At 42.8% G+C, this 24,178-nt stretch overlaps 1 protein-coding gene across 1 annotated transcript in view; it reads left to right on the forward strand.

The window, feature by feature from the left end:
- LOC115109550 (pleckstrin homology domain-containing family G member 7-like) overlaps positions 1-24,178 on the forward strand; it is a 33,827-nt gene that overhangs the window by 1,104 nt on the left and 8,545 nt on the right. The window contains exons 2-15 of the mRNA XM_029634554.2: positions 1,291-2,084; positions 3,076-3,095; positions 10,902-11,011; positions 11,476-11,516; positions 12,064-12,162; positions 12,599-12,751; positions 13,083-13,178; positions 16,877-16,999; positions 17,816-17,929; positions 20,389-20,563; positions 22,328-22,443; positions 22,957-23,044; positions 23,150-23,229; positions 23,706-23,859. Of these exons, the coding sequence (XP_029490414.2) occupies positions 1,449-2,084; positions 3,076-3,095; positions 10,902-11,011; positions 11,476-11,516; positions 12,064-12,162; positions 12,599-12,751; positions 13,083-13,178; positions 16,877-16,999; positions 17,816-17,929; positions 20,389-20,563; positions 22,328-22,443; positions 22,957-23,044; positions 23,150-23,229; positions 23,706-23,859 (2,005 nt within the window). The 5' untranslated portion in view covers positions 1,291-1,448. The remainder of the gene's footprint in view (positions 1-1,290; positions 2,085-3,075; positions 3,096-10,901; positions 11,012-11,475; positions 11,517-12,063; positions 12,163-12,598; positions 12,752-13,082; positions 13,179-16,876; positions 17,000-17,815; positions 17,930-20,388; positions 20,564-22,327; positions 22,444-22,956; positions 23,045-23,149; positions 23,230-23,705; positions 23,860-24,178) is intronic.

Below are 24,178 nucleotides of genomic sequence, written 5' to 3' on the forward strand. Positions count from 1 at the left end.
AAACATCTACACTATATATACAAAAGTATGTGGACACACCTTCAAATGAGTGGATTCCGCTATTTCATCCACACCTTTGCTGACAGGTGTTTAAAATCGAGCACACCGCCATGCAATCTCCATAAACAAACATTGGCAGTTGAATGGCCCATACTGATGAGCTCAGTGACTTTCAACGTAGCACCACCATAGGATGCTACTTTTCCAAAAAGGAAGTTAGTCCCTGCTAGAGCTGCTCTGGTCAACTGTGAGTGCGGTTATTTTGAAGTGGAAACGGCTAATCCTCTTTCTCAGAACGGGACCGCCGGGTGCTGGAGCGTGTAAAAATAATCTGCCCTCTGTTGCAACACTCACAACGGAGTTCCAAACTGCCTCTGGAAGCAAGGTCAACACAAGAACTGTTAATCTGGAAACGTGTTCTCTGTAGTGATGAATCACGCTTCACCATTTGGCAATCCGACGTACAAATCTGGGTTTGGCGGATGCCAGGAGAATGCTACCTGCCCCAACACAGGAGGAATAATGGCCTGGGGCTGTTTTTCATGGTTCGGGCTAGGCCCCTTAGTTCCAGTGAAGGGAAATCTTAACGCTACAGCATACAATGACATTCTAGACGATTCTGTGCTTACAACTTTGTGGCAACAGTTTGGGGAAGGTCCTTTCCTGTTTCAGCATGACAATACCCCCATGCACAAAGCGAGGTCCATACAGAAATGGTTTGTTGAGATCAGTGTGGAAGAATTTGTATTGGCCTGCACAGAGCCCCGACCTCAATTCCATCGAACACTTCATCCCAAAGGTGTAACATCGATTGCTTGCCAGGCTTAATCGCCCAACCTCACTAATGCTTTTGTGAACGAATGGATGCAAGTCCCCGCAGCAATGTTCCAACATCTAGTGGAAAGACATCCTAGAAGAGTGGAGGCTCTTATAACAACAAAGAGGGGACCAACTCCATATTAATGCTCATGATTGAGGTGTTTGGCCATGTCGTGTATCACATTATCTGGTGTACAATCTGTAGCTAAGGCGACAGTAGTCTTGGAGCTTGTTAGAGGGCCTACTTTCTGTACCTTATGAACACCAACTGTAAGCTAACTTCCCCCACCTTCTGTTGACAAAACATGTGCTAAGTATGCAGCTCACAAATCCATAATTTCAATGTTTCACAACGTGATCTGAACTCTGTACAAAAAAAGATTGACTTGACTGCACGCCCAGACTGCTTTGTTTAATTCGTAGGCTCTTGAATTAGACCTACCTAATACAGATATTTTGTTTATTTCCCAGAAACGTGTCTGAAACGTAGTTGCTTGCTGATAAACTGCCAGTGGAATGCTCCTGGATTATCTGACCCCAACACACCTGGTTAAAGACAAGTACCAACGGAAAACACCAACGGACTACCCTTTTTCTGACATTAGGCCTATAATGCCGTCTTGCTCAATATGTCTACTCTGAAACAGGTTCTAGTGCATGAGAATGGCCAGGACACAGAGAGAATTTTGGACTGGAGTTACATTGAGTGGCTAGAGAATGAGGCTGTGACGGGGGTGACCAATGTTGAGACGCAAACGGTCTTGAAACCCACTGACGAAAAGGAGACGCAGACCAGCAACCCGTTTATCATGCATATAGATTTGGCCAGAACGCACTCCAAACTAAAACACGCGTCGTTGGTCGAGGCCGACTGCTTGCTCACCCAGTTTGACCGACAGGCCCCGGCTCGCATTTCCACGTCCCCCACCTTGAGGAGGATGAGGAGCACGCGACGTCCGCAGGTGGACTTCCGGGACCCGGTGAGGATGGATAGCACACAAGAGGAGTCGGGTACGGAAGAGACACCATTCCTTTTGAGTCCCCTCTCGCCAGTACACAGGCACAAGTCTCCGTTAGCGGCCTGCCCCCCTCCCGATGGCGAAAACCACCATGATAATCAGCCCAATTCATCTGCAGGCCAGGGAAAAAGCAGATCGCATAGATCAAAGACTTTTAACAATGGTATCACTTGCACGAGACAAGAATCTCTGTCCGCACGTGGTGTGCAAAGATTTAGTAAAGACTTTGAATTTCCAGATGATCAGGTGAGTTAATGTTATAATCACAAATGATTCAGTTGAGCATGAATTGCACCCATATGCCACACTGGCTTTATGAGTTTTTATCCGAGCCTTGTAAATCAGATGGCCAGTAGCTCCTCCACCACATTCCTCCTGGGTAGCAGCCCTCTCATTTTCCCTGGACTCCTGTGGTGGCTGCTCACAATGCCAGCTTTTGACAGCAAATGAATCAGCAGTTACATGCACTGACAGCTCAGCGCAGCCCCACCACCCAGCAAGCCTCAATCACTCACTCACTCACTCACTCACTCACTCACTCACTCACTCACTCACTCACTCACTCACTCACTCACTCACTCACTCACTCACTCATTCACTCAGACAGAGCTCCAAGGGGCCATGGGAAGGCAGTAAGGCTCCTCCACAAGCCTCCTATTCACCACCGTCAGCAGTCACCCAATAATGGTGGGGTCAGTGGTCAATAGAAAAATATAAAGGGGGATGGGGGGGTCTTTTCATTCGGCTCCCGGCATTCAACTTGGGCCATTCTCAATAGTCACGACATTCTCTGCAGATATTAGAGGGCTATTCTAATTCAAACGACCACATGAAAAAAACACCGATTTGAAATGTTGAATTTGTTTGTGAGGGATATAGCCGTGTTATGTAGGACCAGGAGCCCTGTTTAATGTTGAGTTGTGTTATGTACACTGTACCTTTCAAATCACACCCAAGGCTCTAATCATCATTGAGCTCCTAGGGCTGGTTTCCCAGACACCGATTAATCTTAGTCCTGGACTAAAAAGCATGTTCGATGGAGATTCTCTGTTGAATGTTCTTAATCCAAGACTATGGCTCATCTGTGTCCAAGAAACCAATCCTTAATGTTTAGATAGTGAACGATAGCACAGTACATCTGTCTGTGTTTACTCTTTCACATTAGTATCTGCTGTATAACAAGCCATGTTCAACATATACTTATCCTAACCGATGCCCTTTCGTCTCTATTTTACAGGACAAGGTTTGCCATAATAGGTAGGTGTGTTGCATGCTATTCCACAGAATAATTTGAATGTTATGTGTCCCCACTTGGCTTAGCCAAAAATACCTGCACTGTGGCTTGCAGTTACCACACTGCCTGGACATTATTTCATGGCAGGAAGGGAATTTGCCTATAACCGACTCGCTCTGAACTATGTCATACAGTTAGGAAACTGGGATCGTATTCATTAAGCACCAAACTGAGGGGGGAAAAAACAGATTGTTTTCCATTGCAAAATGTTTTGCTTTGTTGTGCCCTAATGAACATGACCAAGCATGAAATGCATTCAACCACAGAAAACCCTTCTATTTGCTGGCCAACAGATTTTCTTGTCGAGTTTTCTTTCAATAGGGTTTTCACTACATTTACCTTTGAACCTTTAATTGGCATTTTGTCAACAGACTCAAAGCAAATAAATTGTATTTGTCACATGCATTGTAAACAACAGGTGTAGGCTAACAGGGAAATCCTTACTTACAGGCCCTTGCCAACAATGCAGAGAGAAAATATAAATCATAGTAACACAAGGAATAAATACACAATGAGCAACGCTAGCTTGGCTATATACACAGGGTACCGAGTCAATGTGCAGGGGTATGAGGTAATTGAGGTAGATATGTACTGGACATAGGGATAAAGTGACTAGACAATAGGATAGATAATAAGCTGTAGCAGCAGTGTAGGTGATGACTCAAACGAGTTAGCGCATAAAGGGTCAATCCAGATAGTCCTGGTAGCTATTGGTTAACTATTTAAGTAACTATTTAGCAGTCTTATGGCTTGGGGCTAGAAGCATTGTAGGGTCCTGTTGCTTCTAGACTTGGTCACCTAGAATACATTGAGAGAACAGGTTCAGAATATTAGGGATCAAAGAAGGCCATCTAAATAAATGCATATTTCTCTGTTTCAGCACTAACTGATAGATACTCAGATTTTTTTGTTTTTTTTGTTTAGACAAAGTTTAGGGTGAGTAACAACTGGTTTGGAGAGCCTTTATGCACAAAAATGTAGTGGTTTGATTAATCCTGATTCAAGTTCAATCCATCAAATATTGGAAGGTGAAAAAGTATACAATAGTGGTTGAACAATAGGCTAGTCCAATAAATCTACCCTAATCCTCACTAATCACTGAACTGTAATGACAACGGTCCAGTCATCGTAAACTGCTCCAGGTTTAACCCACTGCGTGTGGTCTGAATTCCACTAGGTCCCAAGTTATTGCACAACGTTAACCTAACATGATCCACTAATGCTAGCCAACCTTAGGAACAACTACACAGACATGAAAGAAAGGTAAACTGATGGAAATAATGTGAAATGTGAGCTACATATTAAAGGAAACAAACACTTAAGTGACAGTTAGAAATGCACAGTACCAGTCAAAAGTTTGGAGACACCTACTCATTCAAGGGTCTTTCTTAGTTTTCTATATTGTAGAATAATAGTGAATACATCAATACTATGAAATAACACATATGGAATCATGTAGTAACCAAAAAAGTGGTAAACAAATCCAAATATATTTTAAACTTTAGATTCTTCAAAGTAGCCACCCTTTGCCTTGATGACAACTTTGCACACTCTTGGCATTCTCTCAACCAGCTTCATGAGATAGTCACCTGGAATGCATTTCAATTAACTTGTGTGCAAATAAGTTAATTTGTGGAATTTCTTTCCTTCTTAATGCGTTTGAGCCAATCAGTTGTGCTGTGACAAGACAGAGGTGGTATACAGAAGATAGCCATATTTGGTAAAATACCAAGTCCATATTATGGCAAGAACAGCTTAAATAAGCAAAGAGAAATGACAGTCCATCATTACTTTAAGACATGAAGGTCAGTCAATCCGGAAAATGTCAAGAACTTTGAAAGTTTCTTCAAGTGCAGTCGCAAAAACCATCAAGCGCTATGATGAAACTGGCTCTCATGAGGACTGCCACAGGAAAGGAAGACCCAGAGTTACCTCTGTTGCAAAGGATAAGTTCATTACAGTTAACTGCACCTCAGATTGCAGCCCAAATAAATGTTTCACTGAGTTCAAGTAACAGAAACGTCTCAACATCAACTGTTCAGAGGAGACTGTGTGAATCAAGCCTTCAAGGTCGAATTGCTGCAAAGAAACCACGATGGTCTCTGCATGTGTGGTTCCTACCATGAAGCATGGAGGAGGTGGTATGGGGGTGCTTTGCTGGTGACACGGTCAGTAATTTATTTAGAATTCAAGGCACACTTTAACAGCATGGCTGCCACAGCATTCTGCAGCGAGACACCATCCCATCTCGTTTGTGCTTAGTGGGACTATCATTTTATTTGTACTTTTACAGGACAATGACCCAACACACCTCCAAGCTGTGTAAGGGCTATTTGACCAAGAAGGGTAGTGTTTGAGTGCTGCATCAGATGACCTGGCCTCCACAATCACTCGACCTCAACCCAATTGGGATGAGTTAGACTGCAGAGTGAAGGCAAAGCAGCCAACAAGGGCTCAGCATACGTGGGAACTCCTTCAAGACGGTTGGAAAAGCATTCTAAGTGAAGCTGGTTGAGAGAATGCCAAGAGTGTGCAAAGCTGTCATCAAGGCAAAGGGTGGCTACTTTGAAGAATCTCAAATATAAAATATATTTTGATTTGTTTAACACTTTTTCGGTTATCACATGATTCAATATGTGTTATTTCATAGTTTTTATGTATTCACTATTATTATACAATGTAGAAAATAGTTTTTTTTTTTTAAATAAAAAAACTTGAATGTGTAGTTGTGTCCAAACTTTGGACTGGTACTGTATGTGGGTATTATTGACGGTGGCTCCCGATAGTTCTTATTTACAACTTGTATCATGTTAAATATGAGCCACTGAGGTAAGCCCGGGCATATAGTTAAAACATTATGAATAAACTCTAGGTTTGGCGGTACAGAAGCCTAAAGCTTGGGTCTCCAAATTTCAACCCCGCAAATTATGAGTTCATACAATTAAAATGTTGAATAGCGGCATAACTATTTATAGCCTACTTTACTGTGGAAAAGAGGCTGCAACATGTTAAGTTGATATGATTTTCTGTTTGGTTCCAAATAACTGTTATCATATACATTTTTAAATTACAGTGCATTGAGAATACTGTTATTTCTATCAGAAAAAAATAAGTGGATGCTTTTTCCAATTGGAACTTGCATAGACACCTCTTTCTTTGATCTCCACCCCAAATGTGTAACTTGCTCGGGCAATTTCCCCTTGCTTAAGTTCATGGTCAGAATACATGTAGAGAGAGAAGTGCATAAAAAGGGAAAAAAGTACAATTTACTTGTGCATAACTGGTCTGAATTGCCCCCTTAGATACTTACCCAGAAAGACTCAAATCAAATTTTATTAATCACATACGCCGAATAAAACCGGTGTAGTAGACCTTATAGTGAAATGCTTACTAACCAAAAATGCAGTTTCCAAAGAGTCAATGTGTACAGAGTCTGTGTGGGGGCACCGGTTAGTTGAGGTAGGATGTACATGTAGGTAGAGTTATTAGTGACTTTGCATGGATGATAACAACAGTGAGTAGCAATGGTGTAAGAGGGAGGGGGGGGGGGGCAATGCAAATAGCCATTTGACTAGATGTTCAGCAGTCTTATGGCTTGGGGGTAGAAGCTGTTTAGAAGCTTCTTGGACCTAGACTTGGCGCTCCGGTACCGCTTGCCGTGCAGTAGCAGAGAGAACTGGCTGGAGTCTTTGACAATTTTTAGGGCCTTCCTCTGACACCGCCTGGGATTAGAGGTCCTGGATGGCAGGAGGCTTGGCCCCAGTGATGTACTGGGCCGTTCGCACTACCCTCTGTAGTGCCTTGCGGTCGGAGGCCGAGCAGTTGCCATACCAGGCAGTGATGCAACCAGCCAGGATGCTCTCGATGGTGCAGCTGTAGAACCTTTTGAGGATCTGGGGGCCCATGCCAGATATTTTCAGTCTCCTGAGGGGGAATAGGTTTTGTTGTGCCCCCTTCACAACTGTCTTGGTGTGCATGGAGCATGTTTGTTTGTTTGTTCGTGATGTGGACACTAAGGAACTTGAAGCTCTCAACCTGCTCCACTGCAGCCCCGTCAATGAGAATGGGGGCGTGCTCGGTCCTCTTTTTCATGTAGTCTACAATCATCTCCTTTGTCTTGATCACGTTGAGGGAGAGGTTGTTGTCCTTCCACCACAATGCAAGGTGTCTGACCTCCCTATAGGTTCTCGTCGGTGATCAGGCCTACCACTGTTGTTATCTGCAAATTGAATGATGGCTGGCTGTACAGTTATGAGTAAACACGGAGTACAGGAGGGGACTGAGCACGCACCCCTGAGGGGCCCCTGTGTTGAGGATCAGCATGGCGGATGTGTTTGTTATCTACCCTTATCACCTGGGGGGCAGCCCGTCAGGAAGTCCAGAAACCAGTTGCAGAGGGAGGTGTTTAGTCCCAGGGTTCTTAGCTTAGTGATGAGCTTTGAGGGCACTATGGTGTTGAACGCTGAGCTGTAGTCAATGAATAGCATTCTCACGTAGGTGTTCCTTTTGTCCAGGTGGGAAAGGGCAGTGTGGAGTGCAATAGAGATTGCATCATCTGTTGGGGTGGTATGCAAATTGGGGTGGATCTGCGGAGAGCATGATCGAACAGTCTTCTGGAACAGCTGATGCTCTCATGCATGTTTCAGTGGTTTTTTTGCCTCGAAGCAGCTTAGTTCATCTGGTAGGCTCGTGTCACTGGGCAGCTCTCGGCTGTGCTTCCCTTTGTAGTCTGTAGTGGTTTGCAAGCCCTGCCACATCCGGCTCTGACGCTCGTCGGTGTAGTACAATTCAATCTTAGTCCTGTATTGGCGCTTTGCCTGTTTGATGGTTTGTCGGAGGGCATAGCAGGATTTCTTATAAGCTTCCGGGTTCGAGTCACGCTCCTTGAAAGCGGCAGCTCTACCCTTTTAGCTCAGTGCGAATGCTACCTATAATCCATGGCTTCTGGTTGGGGTATGTATGTATGGTCACTATGGGGACGACGTCATCAATGCACTTATTGATGAAGCCAATGACTGATATGGTGTACTCCTCAATGCCATCGGTGGAATCCCGGAACATTCCATTCTGTGCTAGCAAAACAATCCTGTAGCTTAGCATCTGCTTCATCTGACCACTTTTTTTATTGATTTATTCACAGGTGATTCCTGCTTAAATTTAGCTTGTAAGCAGGAATCAAGAGGATAGAATTATGGTCAGATTTGCCAAATGTAGTGCGAGGGAGAGCTTTGTATGCAAAGTATGGGTGGTCCAGAGTTTTCCTCCTGGTTGCACATTTAACATACTGATAGAAATTTGGTAAAAACGGATTTACGTTTCCCTGCATTAAAGTCCCCGGCTACTAGGAGCGCCGCCTCTGGGTGAGGAATACAGCTCATTCAATGCTGTCTTAGTGCCAGTCTCTGACTGTGGTGGTATGTAAACAGCTACGAAAAATATAGATTAAAACTCTCGGTAAGTAGTGTGGTCTACAGCTTATCTTAAGATACTCTACCTCAGGCGAGCAATAGCTCGAGACTTCCTTAGATATCGTGCACCAGGTCTTACTTACAAAAATACATAGTCCGCCGTCCCTTGTCTTACCAGACACCGCTGTTCTATCCTGCCGGTGCAGCGTATAACCAGCCAGCTGTATGTTGATAGTGTCGTCGTTCAGCCACGACTCCTTGAAGCATAAGATATTACAGTTTTTAATGTCCCGTTGGTAGTTTAATCTTCCACGTAACTCGTCGATTTTATCCTCCAAGGACTGCACATTTGCTAGCAGAATGGAGGAAAGTGGGGTTTTATCTGATCGCCTACGAATTCTCAGAAGACAGCCCGCCCTTCGCCCCCTCTTTCTCCGCCTCCTCTTCATGCAGATCACAGGGATCAGGGCCTGTTCCCGAGGAAGCAGTATATCCTTTGCGTCAGGCTTGTCAAACTCGTGAAAGGAAAAAAAGTATTCTGCTTGTCCGTGGTGAGTGGGGCGGCAGGGTAGCCTAGTGGTTAGAGCGTTGGACTAGTAACTGGAAGGTTGCAAGTTCAAATCCCCGAGCTGACAAGGTACAAATCTGTCGTTATGCCCCTGAGCAGGCAGTTAACCCACTGTTCCTAGGCCGTCATTGAAAATAAGAATTTGCTCTTAACTGACTTGCCTAGTAAAATAAAGGTTAAAAAAAAATCGCAGTCCTGATGTCTAGAAGTTATTTTCGGTCATAAGAGACTGTAGCGGCAACATTATGTACAAAATAAGTAATACAAATGTTTTGCAAATAAACAAACAAGAAGGCACAATCGGCTGGGGGCACGTAAAACGTCTGCCTTTTTCTCCAGCGCCATCTTACACTTACAGCTGTAATCCCTGCTAAATATGAGTCTAACATGTATTGACTCATGGAGTTGAATACTTATCTAATCAAGATATATTAGTGTTTAATTTTCCATTAATAGTAGTTTTTTTGTTGTTGTCTATCTTTTAGGTAAAAAATGACATACTTTCTACCATAAATTACATAACGAATGCATTAGATGTCAACAACACATCAATTCCTCAAAGGCGTAGTGCAGTTAAAGAGGAGTTTTTCCTTAAAAATATATATATATATTTCCATCACAAAAAAAAGTTTAAATAACACTCTGAAATTGCAAAAATGATGATGATTCCCTTTTTGTGTATGAGCTGTGTAAAAAATAAAATAATAATAATAATTTTTTAAATGAAGGCTGGATTTTCAGCCTGTTCAGGTGGGATGGAAATTTTGGCCCATGTCATGATGTCACAATATGACCAATGACTGTTCTTCTGGGTATGGGGGTGGGATCTAGACCATCCTATTTGCCAATCACGCCTGTCTATGTCAATATAGTAATATTTGTTTCCTAACGCCCACATGATCAGACTTAGCATTTAACAGACCCAAGGAGGCTCAGGGAAATATATTATAAAACATGTATTTTGGAGTAATTTTCATTAAAAAAACACAATGATTTATTAGACATACAGCGATGATTTAAAAATACAATTATAAAGACTGCATGGGGGCTTTAATTGGCGGTCTTTAATTCATTAATTCGGCTTGATTCATGGTTAGATCCAATTATCGGAGAATATTCTGTCTGTTGACCCCATGTTGATAAATATACCTAATTTATTACACCATTACTCATTGTCATTATTACTGGAGAATTTGCCAAGAAGACCGTTTAGCCAGAAATAACTGAATTCCTTTAGGCATTTCTACATTTTTCTACATTGTTGAAATACCATGTGTACTCACTGCAATGTGAACAAGCAAGCGAATAAGGAGTTTAGAAACAGCGGTATGATTTGCCTACATAATATGAGTGGATAGTGGGTGTAGTGGTAGTAGTCGTGGATATTGGTAGTGAATAGTAGGTGTAGAGGTAGTGATAGTGGGTGTAGTGGTAGTAAAGCACTTTTGTTACCCGAAGGTGCAAAAATAATATAGAATAGAATATAAAACACAGCAAACAAAACTATACACCGGTATTGCCAGATCCGGAGGCATATAGTATGTCAAAATGAGGTATATCATTGTATAACAGTGAGTAATGGTGTAATAAGAGTATGCCAGTGAGGTACAGCATAATACAGTTCTAATAATGACTGAGTAATGGTGTAATAAATGAGGTACATTTATCAACATAATGGGGGACACAGACAGAATATTCTAACTGTATTATGCTGTACCTCACTGACCTACTCTATTCCTCATGTATTACACCTCACTCACTCTGATAACCTGATCTCTTCCTGTTTCCACCAGACTGCAGGAGAGGAGGCGGAGTTCTGTGGTGGTCAGTCTACCCGGATTGGATGTTTCGCCGGGGGACCTGTTTGTGTCCAATGGGGTGGCGGACATACTGAACTTCTCAGGTTAACGCCAAAGTTCAGTTTCTGCACTTTTTTGCAAGATGTTTGTCAACAGCTTGTTTTTGATTCCTTATAAGCCCAGGTTGTAGGCCAACGGTGATCAGTGTTATTTGTTATATTATTTTAGTTACCTACAAGGAGATCCTATTAAATTACTATTTAATATTAGGAATTAGTTAGAATTAGGGATTAGAATACTAATTCCTATGTTTACCTAGCTATAACTTTAGTAACTGCATCAGAAGTTCACTTACCCAAATATATAAGTAACATTCCTTAACTATTTTCAGATTATTGCCACATTCAGGCAAAATGATAAGGCTGTTTACACTTAACTTGATTTCCTGTAAAATCCTATCTACATCCTGTGGATCACTTTTTTTTTCTTCATCACATTTTCGCAACAGAAGAACTATGAAGCCAGGCCTTTGTAGATAATGACAAAACCATGTTCTCCATTTCCACAGACACCAAGAAACCCAAGTGGCCTTTCTCCAGACGTGGCACGGTATGTGTGCTGCCTGTTTGTTCTCCCCCTGCTACTCGCCCTAGCTAGCGTGACCTGCCACCAGTCAGCCTAGTTGTTTGTGGTTTTGGTTGATATTGCTTTGAAGCTGTCAGTGTGTTCAGGAAGCTGCAATGAAATTTAGGATATTGTTCTCTGACCCACTTTTAATCAAAGCATATTAATGAATACATTTTCTTCCCCTTTGTTCTCATGGCCTTCTGAGATTTCATCATGTGTCAACAACACTGAGCCAAACCAATTCAATCCAAATCAATTCATATTGAAGGTGTTTGATCAGACTGATAGATAGATGGGAAAATATACAAACAAAACACTATTGGTGTGTACTGTCATTCACTGTTCCACCATGCACACACGCGAACACTCACACATGCTTTTGTGTACAGACACACTCGTACACACACACATTCACTCTTACTATACACACACACACATTCCCACTTAGACAGACACTCATACCTATAGTAAAGAATGAATTGATTGTTCAAGTAATGTTTACTATTTAACCTGTATTTGTTCCTCTCAGACTAAAGGGACGACTACACGCACTGCATCTGATATTGAGAAATATCTATTGAAGGAACAGATTCAAGACTGGAGGGACACAGACTTCCAGAAGTACAAGGTGAGGAAAGCCCAATGAACACCAGAGCTGAAGAAGCCTTTTTTCCTCCTAGCTGTGTAATATTTAATTGTTACGTGTCTGCGTTTGTAACTTGGGAGCCAGTCATCATTGAGTCAGTGCTCCTAGGAATTACTACAGGAACAGGGAAGCCCCTGAAACATATAAATGACACATTGAACGGGAATAAGACTTTTGTTGGCCTATGCACATGACAAGCATACATTTTTAAACTGTAGCTAGACAGCAGACGATAACAGCATTGAGGATAGTAACAAGACAGGCTACAGAATGCTGTCGCCTTGTACTTATGACCGCACTGGCACAGCCGTGTTAAAACCACAACGAATCAGTCCCCCCCCGTGCATTATGGTTTTAGTATTATTCAAATAACATCTATCCAACCATCCATCTGTTTTATCATTCCCTCCATCCCCAGGACTGTTCTCTAGAGGAGTTCCTGAGGGACTCCGATTCATCTCAGCTGATGTCTGACTGTGACCCTCAAGACTACAAGAGACAGGAAGCTATCTGGGAACTCTTCACCAGCGAGTGTGTTTACTTCCTGGATCAGCTCATGGTGCTCAAAGAGGTGACTTACTAGATATACGCCCCCCCCTCCCACACACTTATGAACAGGAATGGCAGCTCACCATTTGCAACCAAACACCTTGTGCTTTGTGTGGCTTTTTGAACACAAATGTCATGTTGTGATGTTTCGAACAGGCCTTTCCTTTGAATTGACACTGTCCCTTTCTAAAATATACTTTGTTGGGGGAACTCTTTCTTCAGCTTTGATGAAATTGAAAACAGCAAAAACAGATCCAACCCCTCCCTCTTGTTTGTGTTCCATTGTGTAATATATAATATATTTAATGTTTTTGTGTTTAATAAAAAATATAAATAAATATTGTGTCCTTCAGGTGTTTCTGGCCACGCTGACCAACCTGCAGATGAGGGACTACCTGTCTGACGTGGACACTTGGAGGCTGTTTGCCAACCTCAATGAGCTGTGTCTGGTGAGACTGTAGAGATGCATACTGTATATTACATTAGATTGGATTAGTAGGGCTGTGAATGTCATGGAATTTTGGATGATGCTAACTGGCCAGCCAATAACCGTTCACATACTTACTCTTTTTCTCTCCTGACTGCATGTGCTGATATAGAAGTCAATGATGGCATAATGGGACTGGCAGTCATTGCAAGTGTACCCATTGGTGCAAAGCAGGAAGTGTAACCATCAATATGTGCAATGGTTTGTTGACAAAAATAAATGCATTCCATTGCATGAGCCACATCAGCTAACATAATTTGAATGAACATTTTACATTACCATGGACATTTTTGCATCACAATACCAGGCAGCCATTGAGTGTACCCATGTAATGAGTTGACCAATCAAATTGCCAGTTTCTATTCCTATGTGTGCTGCTGCATTGTGGGGGGGCATTGCATAGGCAACCAAAGACTCATTTGCTACAGTACCTTGGTTGTTTCAGCAAGGAGCAACAAACTTTTATCATGTTGAGTCCATTATCGCAGAAACTGTTCCATCTTCAGTCATCTGTTTGTTCCTAAAGTTTTTTTTTTACCCCCTAGAGTCAATTGACGCCAACAGTGCATCAATCTAAGTAAAGTACAAATATCCTCATCAAAATCCGTCAGTTTGGAATGTGTTTTTTTTGCTTTGGATGCGTCTCAATCCATAGCATCCGCTGATGTTGCACTTCCACATCTGCGGTGAAAGGTGGCAGAGCTAGAGCAGTGTTTGTCAGACCATAAGACATCCCGAAAATCGGTGTTCTCACAAAAACATCTGTAGCATCTGAATGATTTGACCTGCAAACTACTATATGACCACTCTATGTAAAGAGGAGACTTTCATGATGGTGGTCTCCGTTTTGCTCCCCCCCCCACGAAATAGATGGCGTCATGAGGGAGGAAAGTTATGTGGATATATTGAAGCAACATCTCAAGACATCAATTAAAGCTTGGTCGCAAATGGGTCTTCCAAATGGACAATGACCCCAAGCATACTTCCGAAGTTGTGGCAAAATGGCTTAAGGACAACAAAGTCAAGGTATTGGAGTGGCCATCACAAAGCCCTGACCTCAATCCTATAGAATATATGTGGGCAGAAGTGAAAAAGCATGTGCGAGCAAGGAGGCCTACAAACCTGACTCAGTTACACCAGTTCTGTCAGGAGGAATGGGCCAAAATTCACCCATCTTATTGTGAGAAGCTTGTGGAAGGCTACCCAAAACATTTGACCCAAGTTAATCATTTTAAAGGCAATGCTACCAAATACTAATTGTTTGCAAAATTCCGACTTCAACTGTATGTATGTGCATATATGCATAAACTCAGCAAAAAAATAAATGTCCTCTCACTGTTTAATGTGTTTATTTTCAGCAAACTAAACAGGTGTAAATATTTGTAAGAAAATAACAAGATTCAACAACTGAGACATAAACTGAACAAATTCCACAGACGTGACCAACAGAAATGGAGTAATGTGTCCCTGAACAAAGGGGGGGGGTCAAAATCAAAAGTAGCAGTCAGTATCTGGTGTGGCCACCAGCTGCATTAAGTACTGTGGTGCATCTCCTCATGGACTGCACCAGATTTGCCAGTTCTTGCTATGAGATGTTACCCCACTCTTCCACCAAGGCACCTGCAAGTTCCCAAACATTTCCGGGGAGAATGGCCCCAGCCCTCACCCTCCGATCCAACAAGTCCCAGACGTGCTCAATGGGATTGAGATCCGGGCTCTTCACTGGCTGTGACAGAACACTGACATTCCTGTCTTGCAGGAATCACGCACAGAACGAGCAGTATGGCTGGTGGCATTGTCAGGATGATACTGCAAGAAGGGTACCACATGAGGTAGGATAATTTCTTCCCTGTAACACACAGCGTTGATTGCCTGCAATGACAACAAGCTCAGTCCGATGATGCTGTGACACACTGCCCCAGACCATGACGGACCCTCCACTTCCAAATCAATCCCGCTCCAGAGTACAGGCCTTGGTGTTCCACTCATTCCTTCGATGATAAACACGAATCTGACCATCACCCCTGGTGAGACAAAACCGCAACTTGTCAGTGAAGAGCACTTTTTGCCATTCCTGTCTTGTCCTGCAACGGTGGGTTTGTGCCCGTAGGCAATGTTGCCGGTAATGTCTGGTGAGGACCTGCCTTACAACAAGCCTACAAACCCTCAGTCCAGCCTCTCTCAGCCTATTGCGGACAATCTGCGCACTGATGGAGGGATTGTGCGTTCCTGGTGTTACTCTGGCAGTTGTTGTTGCCATCCTGTACCTGTCTCGCAGGTGTGACGTTCCGATGTACCAATCCTGTGCAGGTGTTGTTACACGTGATCTACCACTGCGAGGATGATCAGCTGTCTGTCCTGTCTCCTTATAGCGCTGTCTTAGGCGTCTCACAGTACGGACATTGAAATTTATTGCCCTGGCCACATCTGCAGTCCTCCTGCCTCCTTGCAGCATGCCTAAGGCACGTTCACGCAGATGAGCAGGGACCTTGGGCATCATTCTTCTGGTGTTTTTCAGTCTGTAGAAAGGCCTCTTTAGTGACCTAAGTTTTCATAACTGTGACCTTAATTGCCTACCGTCTGTAAGCTGTTAGTGTCTTAACGACCGTTCCACAGGTGCATGTTCATTAATTGTTTATGGTTCATTGAACAAGCATGTGAAGTTGTTGGGATTTTTACGAATTCTTTGAAAGACCGGGTCCTGAAAAGGGGACTTTTCCTTTTTTTTATATGAATTTATGTGTGTGTTTTTTCCTGTTCTTTCTTATATCTCCTAGATATAGGACAGACACAATTTTTTTGACTGCTTTTTCTGAATGTGTTATTTTATTCTCATGACTGTCTTCATCCATAACCATCAGTTATATAATAATTGTGCTAGCCCTGTCGATTAGATTAGATCTTTATTATCCCAAGCTTGGAAAATGTGTTTGGCATGTTCATTTAATTTTTCGTCTCTATTATTGTGTACTATGATAGTATAGCATTCTATTAGGTGTCTTGTGAGACTGAGTCCTTATGGTAACACACTAGTCCCACTCCAACACCGGTACTGATTCTGTGTGGGTGCTGTCTTCCATGTAGGATGATAGGGCTGTCTTGAGGCAGTGAGGTAGACACTACTGTGAGTAAAGTAGGACTTGAAGTTGCATATTTTTTTTATTAGCCGTATGTACGGGATACGCATGGTAAACTAGCTACCCACGTCCCAGATGGATGACTGACCATGGCAGTGAAGGGGGCGAAGGCGAATGCACTTTGTTTTGGGACTGGGCCTTGGATGGGACATGGTTTACCACATGCTATCCACATATCAAAATGAAATTCCAAAGTTAAGTCACTAAATATTCCCCATCACGACGTCAAATCTTCATCGACATCATCTTAATCTAGGCTACATGTTGAAGGATTGAATTCTCATACTATGACCTCTGGTCTCTTAGTGTTTACTGAAAAAAAATCTATAGAAATTTGAGAGTGCTGCTTTGCTTTACATTTTTTCAACAAGATAGTCACCTGCAGTACAATTACAAGACATTGTAGGATGGAATTATCTCCATTATACGAATAGTCTGTGGCATGACATCTTCATGTAGACTTTGTCTATCTATGATATTACATTTTCTTTTGGACTCTGTAATGTGATGTGTTGTTCCCCAGGTGAGCTTTGGCTTCCTCACCAGCCTGCTGCATGTCATCAAGGAGTCCTGGAAGATCCCGGTAGCAGGGGCCGGGCCCACCCTAGCAGGGGCCGGGCCCACCCTGCTGGAGCTCCTCCACAAGGTATGGACACACACACACGTGTTTACACGCACACACAGAATATTCTGTTCTACTGGACCATTTACTTTATATTCTTATCTTTTATTATTTTGTGTTTCGTTGTTGATAAGGAACCTTGCAAGTAAGCATTTGGTTGGACGGTGTATACCATGTGTATCCTGTACATACCACTAATTAAACTTGAAACACACTCCATTATAAACCAGAGAACACGTATAAAATCATTAGTGTCTGTATAATTAGTCATATTTATTATTTGTATTTATAATGTGTATTTATTTCTTTAAGTGACCTACTCACATGGTACACTAGACGTAAATCTCTTCATCACCCTCCATGAAATTATCTATGAATACGAAGCACCGTTTTTCATGTGGCCCAGCAGCTTTTTTGTCTTTTCCAAATGATATACTGTCTCTATGGGAATTGTTGCATTATTTGTGTTGTATTAGACATTCTACTGCACTGTTTGAGCTCGTAACATAAGCATTTCGCTGCACCTGCTGTAATAGTGGTTTTTGACGTTTGAGTCATTTAGCAGACGCTCTTATCCAGAGCGATTTACTTGGCCGATCCATAGCGGGTACTCATGAGACCATATGTCTACTGGTAAAATGCACACGAGGGGGTACTTCAGGGGTACTCATGGCAGAGCAGAATTCAGTTGGGGATACAGTCACAAAAGATGGAAACCACTGTGGTATAACGCCGGCAAATCTGTGTACACGGCCAATAAACTTTTTAATGGGCTCTTTTTGTTTCTCTATGCGCTTACTGCTTAGCTAACCATTTACATATATATCGATCTGTTGGCAGGCGATCCAGGAGAGCATATGCCACTGTCTGCAGAAGTACTGCCTCAACTATTCCACTGCACTCTTTTATCTGGACAGCCTGAAGCACAGAGAGGACTTTGGCTCCTACGTGAAGGTACACTGCAGGCCGCAGCCGCCAAGTGCTGCTTATTTGGAACTATAAATCAGGGTTGGTTGGGGCAAGGTTGCGCTGTTCCCTGTCCCTAACAACCACACACAATTATGCAGTAAGGTAGGATAGAACTGGGTCAAGTGTGAACGAACACCGAGTCACTGGGGCTTGCTGACAATTGGAATGTGACAATTAGTCTCCTGCGATTGAGACTCTTTTGCAAGCCTGCTGTTTCTTTGCTCTCAGCTGAGATAATTTCTTTCTCACAACTTCACTTTCACTCCTACCCTACCCCGGCCCTCAATTCTCCCTAATACTTGCTCTCTTTCACCTTTTACTTCCTGACCTGTCTCTTCTCTTCTCTCTTATTTTCTCCCACGCTCTTACGCAATCGCTTTCTCTCTCAATATCTGATTTTGTCACACACTTACTTATCAACCTACTTATAGTACTTAATTTGGCTTTAACTCTCTCTCTCCCCTACGCTCTCTCCCCTCTCTTGCTCCCTCTCTTTCTCTCCCCCTACGCTCTCTCCCCTCTCTTGCTCCCTCTTTCTCTCCCCCTATGCTCTCTCCCCTCTCTTGCTCCCTCTCTTTCTCTCCCTCTACTCTTTCTCTCCCTCTTTCTCTCTTTCCCCATCTCTCGCTCTCCCCTCTCGCTCTCCCCCTCTCGCTCTCCCCCTGCGCCTCTCTCCACCATGCTCTCTCTTCTCCCACCGTGCTTTCTCTTTTTTCTTTTTTAAGGGGCTTTATTGGCATGGGAAACATGTTTACATTGCCAAAGCAAGTGAAATAGATAATAAACAAAAGTGAAATAAACAATAAAAAATTAACAGTAAACCTTACTCACAAAGGTTCCAAACTGTAAAATGTCATTGTCTATATACAGTGTTGTAATGACAAAAATATTGGTTGTATTTACAATGGTGTTTGTTCTACACTGGTTGACCTTGTGGCCACAGGACACACATCTTGCTGCTGTGATTGCACACTGTGGAATTTTACCCAATAGATCTGGGAGTTTATCAATTAATGTATTTTATTTTTTTGGTGGATCTGTGTAATCTGAGGGAAATATGTGTCTCTAGGCCATACATTTGTTAGGAGGTTAGGAAGTGCAGCTCAGTTTCCACATTTTGTGGGCAGTGTGGACATAGCCTGTCTTCTCTTGAGAGCCAGGTCTGCCTTCGGTGGCCTTTTTCAATAGCAAGGCTATGCTCACTGAGTCTGTACATAGTCAATGTAAGGTTTGGGAATCACTTCCTTTTAGGTGGTTGTAGAATTTAATGACTCTCTTCTGGATTTTGATAATTAACGGGTATCAGCCTAATTCTGCTCTGCATGCATTATTTGGTGTTTTACATTGTACACAAAATATATTTTTGCTGAATTCTGTATGCAGTCTCTCAATTTGGAGTTTGTCCTATTTTGTGAATTATTGGTTGGTGAGCGGACTCCAGAGCTCAACCATAAAGGGCAATGGGTTCTATAACTGATTCAAGTACTTTTTGCCAGATCCTAATTGGCACATCACATTTTTGATGGCATAGAAGCCCCTTCTTGCATTGTCTCTCAAATCGTTCACAGCTTTGTGGTAGTTACCTGTGGCGCTGATGTTTAGGCCGAGGTATGTATAGTTTTTTTGTGTGCTCTAGTGCGACGGTGTCTAGATGGAATTTGTATTTGTGGTCCTGGAAACTGGACCTTTTTTGGAATACCATTATTTTTGTCTTACTGAGATTTACTGTCAGGGCCCAAGTCTGACAGAATCTGTGCAGAAGATCTAGGTGCTGTTGTAGGCCCTCCTTGGTTGGGGTCAGAAGCACCAGATCATCAGCAAATGGTAGACATTTGGCTTCAGGTTCTAGTAGGGTGAGGCCGGGTGCTGCAGACTGTTCTAGTGCTCTCGCCAATTTGTTGATACATGTTGAAGATTGTGGGGCTTAAGCTGCATCCCTGTCTCACCCCCTTGCCCTGTGGAAAGCAATGTGTTTTGCCAATTTAAACTGCACACTTGATTTTATAATGTCGTATATTTTCCCCACAACACCACTTTCCATCAATTTGTTTAGCAGGCCCTCATCCCAAATTGAGTCGAGCTTTTTTGAACTCAACAAAGAATGAGAAGACTTTGCCTTTGTTTTGGCTTGTTTGCTTGTCAATTAGGGTGTGCAGGGTGAATACGTGGTCTGTCATACGGTAATTTGGTAAAAAGTCAATTTTACATTTGCTCAGTGCATTGTTTTCACTGAGGGAATATACAAGTCTGCTGTTAATGATGATGCAGAATATTTTCCCAAGGTTGCTGTTGACTCATATCTCCCGGTAGTTATTGTTATTGTAATTTGTCTCTACTTTTGTGGATTGGGGTGATTCGTCCTTGGTTCCAAATTTTGGGGAAGATGCCAGAGCTGAGGATGTTGTTAAAGATGATATCTCTCTCTCTCTCCCCTTCCTTCCTAGTGGTGTGAGAGGAACCAGGAGTGTCGGAGGCTGCAGTTGCGTGACCTGTTGGTGGCGCCGTTGCAACGTCTGACCCGCTACCCCCTGCTGCTGAGGAACGTGGGGAAGAGAAGCCGGACGGAGGAGGAGGAGAGCGCCCTGCAGAGTGTGGTAGAGCAGGTGGACACCTCCATATGTGAGCATCCCCCTCCTTCACCCTTGCCACTGAAACACTGTATTGTAAAACCCCATCACTACACAGGCTGCTGTTTCATATATAAATCTGTTTGGTTTTTCACTCAAACACCCACACAGCCCCTGTGCACTGCCCGCTCCACAGCTGTACATTTTCAATTAAAAACAGCGAGAGTCTTATTTCCCCGTAACTTCCAATGAGAATAACAAAATCGCTTTGCCAGACCATTGGCTACATCGTGTACAACATGGTCAGTCTCTCAGGCTGATCTGATATTTCTACAAAACAGTGCAACCTTACCACACTACTTTATTGTACATTCTTACTGCAACACTTAACTATGTTAACCCTCACCACCACACTGACTCTGTAAAGTCAATGGCTCACCACACACGTTATTAGTGTAAATTAAGCTGATTTGGGGTTCTGTGAAACCATTATTGGATTATCTGGGTTATTTGCATAATCTATTTTTATCAGCTGAGGTGACTCATCTAAACCTAATTTAACAGTAGTCAGTCATCACTAGCTCTAACCACAACAATGTTTTTGCCGTATAAGGAAACTTGAACATACACAAGCAGAGTCAGTCAGTCAGCCAGCCTCTCCTGTGTCTCACGATGGAGGAAACCTTTAGAAATAGGACGACCGGTGGCCATTTTGAATTTTATCACCCTCCCCTTTGACTTGAATTGGGTTGCCATTCTAGGAGTTCTGTTTCTACATAGGAAACAGCAGCTCTGCCATTCAGGTTCAGGCCATCAGCTCTAGGGTGTTTTCTGACAGAGCTATGTGGGCTTTTGACAGCCACTTATACCTCCTGGCTTAACTCACATCTTCACACCTGTAGCTAAATATACACTTGAAAAGTTTATTTACACACAGCCTCCTGTACGGGATAGTCTCTACAAATACATGTCTCTTAGAAATGGTAACCAAATAGCCAGTTTGTTTGTTGGGCAGCAGCCAAAATCTGTGACAGTTGACGTCTTCTCTGCGTGCCTGTACTTGCAGACGTATTTTGGTGGTTCTCTCTATAACTAGATGGACAGGACCGGCTGTAGAGAAATATGTACCAGTATTGTACCTTGAATGTAATTGTTCTTGTATATCGAACCCGTTTTTCTATTCCAAACTAGTTTGTGTTTTTACTGTGTGCTTCAAAGTTCTTTCCCATAGCCAGGGTGTGACTATACAGACAATAACAGAGGTATACAGTGAGTTGATGTGGCCTGGGAATAGCACTGTCACAATGGCAGGCTGGACTGAATCGGTCAATGTTCAATGGGTGTGGTGGGTGTCTACGGTAAGAGGTGGGCGCAGTCTAATCTATGACTAGAGCATCATAGATCACACCCATGTTGAGACACAGTCAGCTGTCGTCATTATTTAATGATATCCGTATCAACATCAGAGATACTATTTGAAATGTATTTGTGTTTCATTGCCAATGCCAGATGAATTGATAGTTTGATAAATTGTGCACATAGCTGAATATTTTACAAAGTAGTACTATATTATATTAATTTAATCTGATGACAACAGTGACACCCTCTTTAAGATTGTTCTGTGTGTTCCAAAGCCAGGAATAAGCCTTCCAGAATCTGTGTTCCTAATTAGTGTGCACTGCTCACTATCAAACAGAGAGGTGGAGTGGAATGCAGTTTAGTGTCCTCGTTGGTTTGTTTGTGTCACACACACCCCTCCCCCTGTGGGTGTGTTGTTTTATGTTTTGCGTTTTGTGTTTGTGTGTGTGTTTTGTAGGTGATCTGGAGGGCAAAGTCAAATGGCTGGACAACTACCAGAAGGTGAAACTACTGAGAGATGCCCTGGTGTGGCTGCCAGTGTGGGAGAGAGACAAGCGGGCCTTCATCCCTGAGGTAAGGTTGCATTCACTATAATGAGAGAGTTGAGCTTTGAATATCAAACTGAGTTTGCACAAATACATAATAGAATAAAATGGACTTAATTGATGTAATCCTGTTAGTTCCTGGAGGAACATGGGCCTCTGTACTTAAGCTTTCCAATGACACTGGTCTTGGGCCAAGACAAATGGATCTTCTTGGGTTCGGATTCGAGTAGAACAGATCATATGGTTAACGTTTTGATACACGAGTCAGATACAGTACAGCAACAACTTAGCTGTATCTTGAATGATGTCAATGCATTGATGTAAAGAGAGGGCTGTCTGAAGCGTCTTAGTTTTTTCAGATAAAGATCAAGTGATATCTGATCATCGTGATCCGCACAGCCTAGATATGCATGCAAGAGACATAACGGAGGGATATGATGAAAATAAAATATACTGCCACCACATATGAAGTCGTAAGAATGCAAACAAATCACCCGTCTACCCACAACCTAACCTCAGCCCTTCATTTGGCTTTGAACAGAATCTGAAGCATCTCCTGAAAGCGGTCACCCTCGAAAACCTCATCGCTCATCGGTGCCTGCTGCATGAGGGCAAACTAGTGCTCACAGGTCGGTGACATACAGAGTAATCAGTCATGCTTAGTTAAAATACTGTTTAAGTACTGTAGTTTTACATCAGCCATGTCCTGACATCTCTACATATGTTACCACCAGAGAATGCTAAGCTGCACGATGTGTACCTGTTTCTCTTTGACGACTTCCTCCTCATCACCAAGATCAAGAGGAACAAGAAAGTAGGACCCATACCTCTACAATTTTCTCACATAGATACTTACCTACATCAAATCAAATGTATTTATATAGCCCTTCGTACATCAACTGATATCTCAAAGTGCTGTACAGAAACCCAGCCTAAAACCCCAAACAGCAAGCAATGAAGGTGTAGAAGTACATATGTATTATAACTTAACTACTTTCGGGGCGGCAGGGTAGCCTAGTGGTTAGAGCGTTGGACTAGTAACCGGAAGGTTGCAAGTTGAAACCCCCGAGCTGACAAGGTTCAAATCTGTCGTTCTGCCCCTGAACAGGCAGTTAACCTACTGTTCCTAGGCCGTCATTGAAAATAAGAATTTGTTCTTAACTGACTTGCTAAGTTAAATAAAGGTAAAATAAATAAAAAATACTTTCGTATAGTACTTAATCCTCTTTGATCACTGAAATTCGATTTTCTCTCTCTCCCGCGCGCTCTCCCACTCCTACCCCCCTCTAGAAGTCCACAGGCCCTGAACAGAATCCTTTGCGCCTCCCTCAGAACCAGGAGTTGGACCAGTTGCTGAAGGAGGGCTGTACCTTCACCGTCCTGGACCAGCCCATCTCGCTGGACCGCCTCCAGCTCAGGAGCGTAGACCAACTCAACGCAGCAGGTGGGGACGGATCAACACCTGCATGATACAGGAATTTAAAAAGTCCAGCATTCAATGATGTAGTTGCCACAGTTTAACCTCTCTAGGGTATGTGGGCGTCCCACCTGGCCAACATCCAGTAAGCTTGCAGAGCGCCAAATTCAAATACAGGAATACTCATTATAAAAATTCAGAAAAGATACAATTATTTTACATAGGTTTAAAGATTAACTTCTTGTGAATCCAACCACGGTGTCAGATTTCAAAAATGCTTTACGTCGAAAGCATACCTTACAATTATTTGAGAACATAGCCCAGCAGACAAATCATTACAAACAGT

This window comes from Oncorhynchus nerka, linkage group LG25 (assembly GCF_034236695.1).
Source record: "Oncorhynchus nerka isolate Pitt River linkage group LG25, Oner_Uvic_2.0, whole genome shotgun sequence".
NCBI classification, from domain to species: Eukaryota; Metazoa; Chordata; class Actinopteri; order Salmoniformes; family Salmonidae; genus Oncorhynchus; species Oncorhynchus nerka.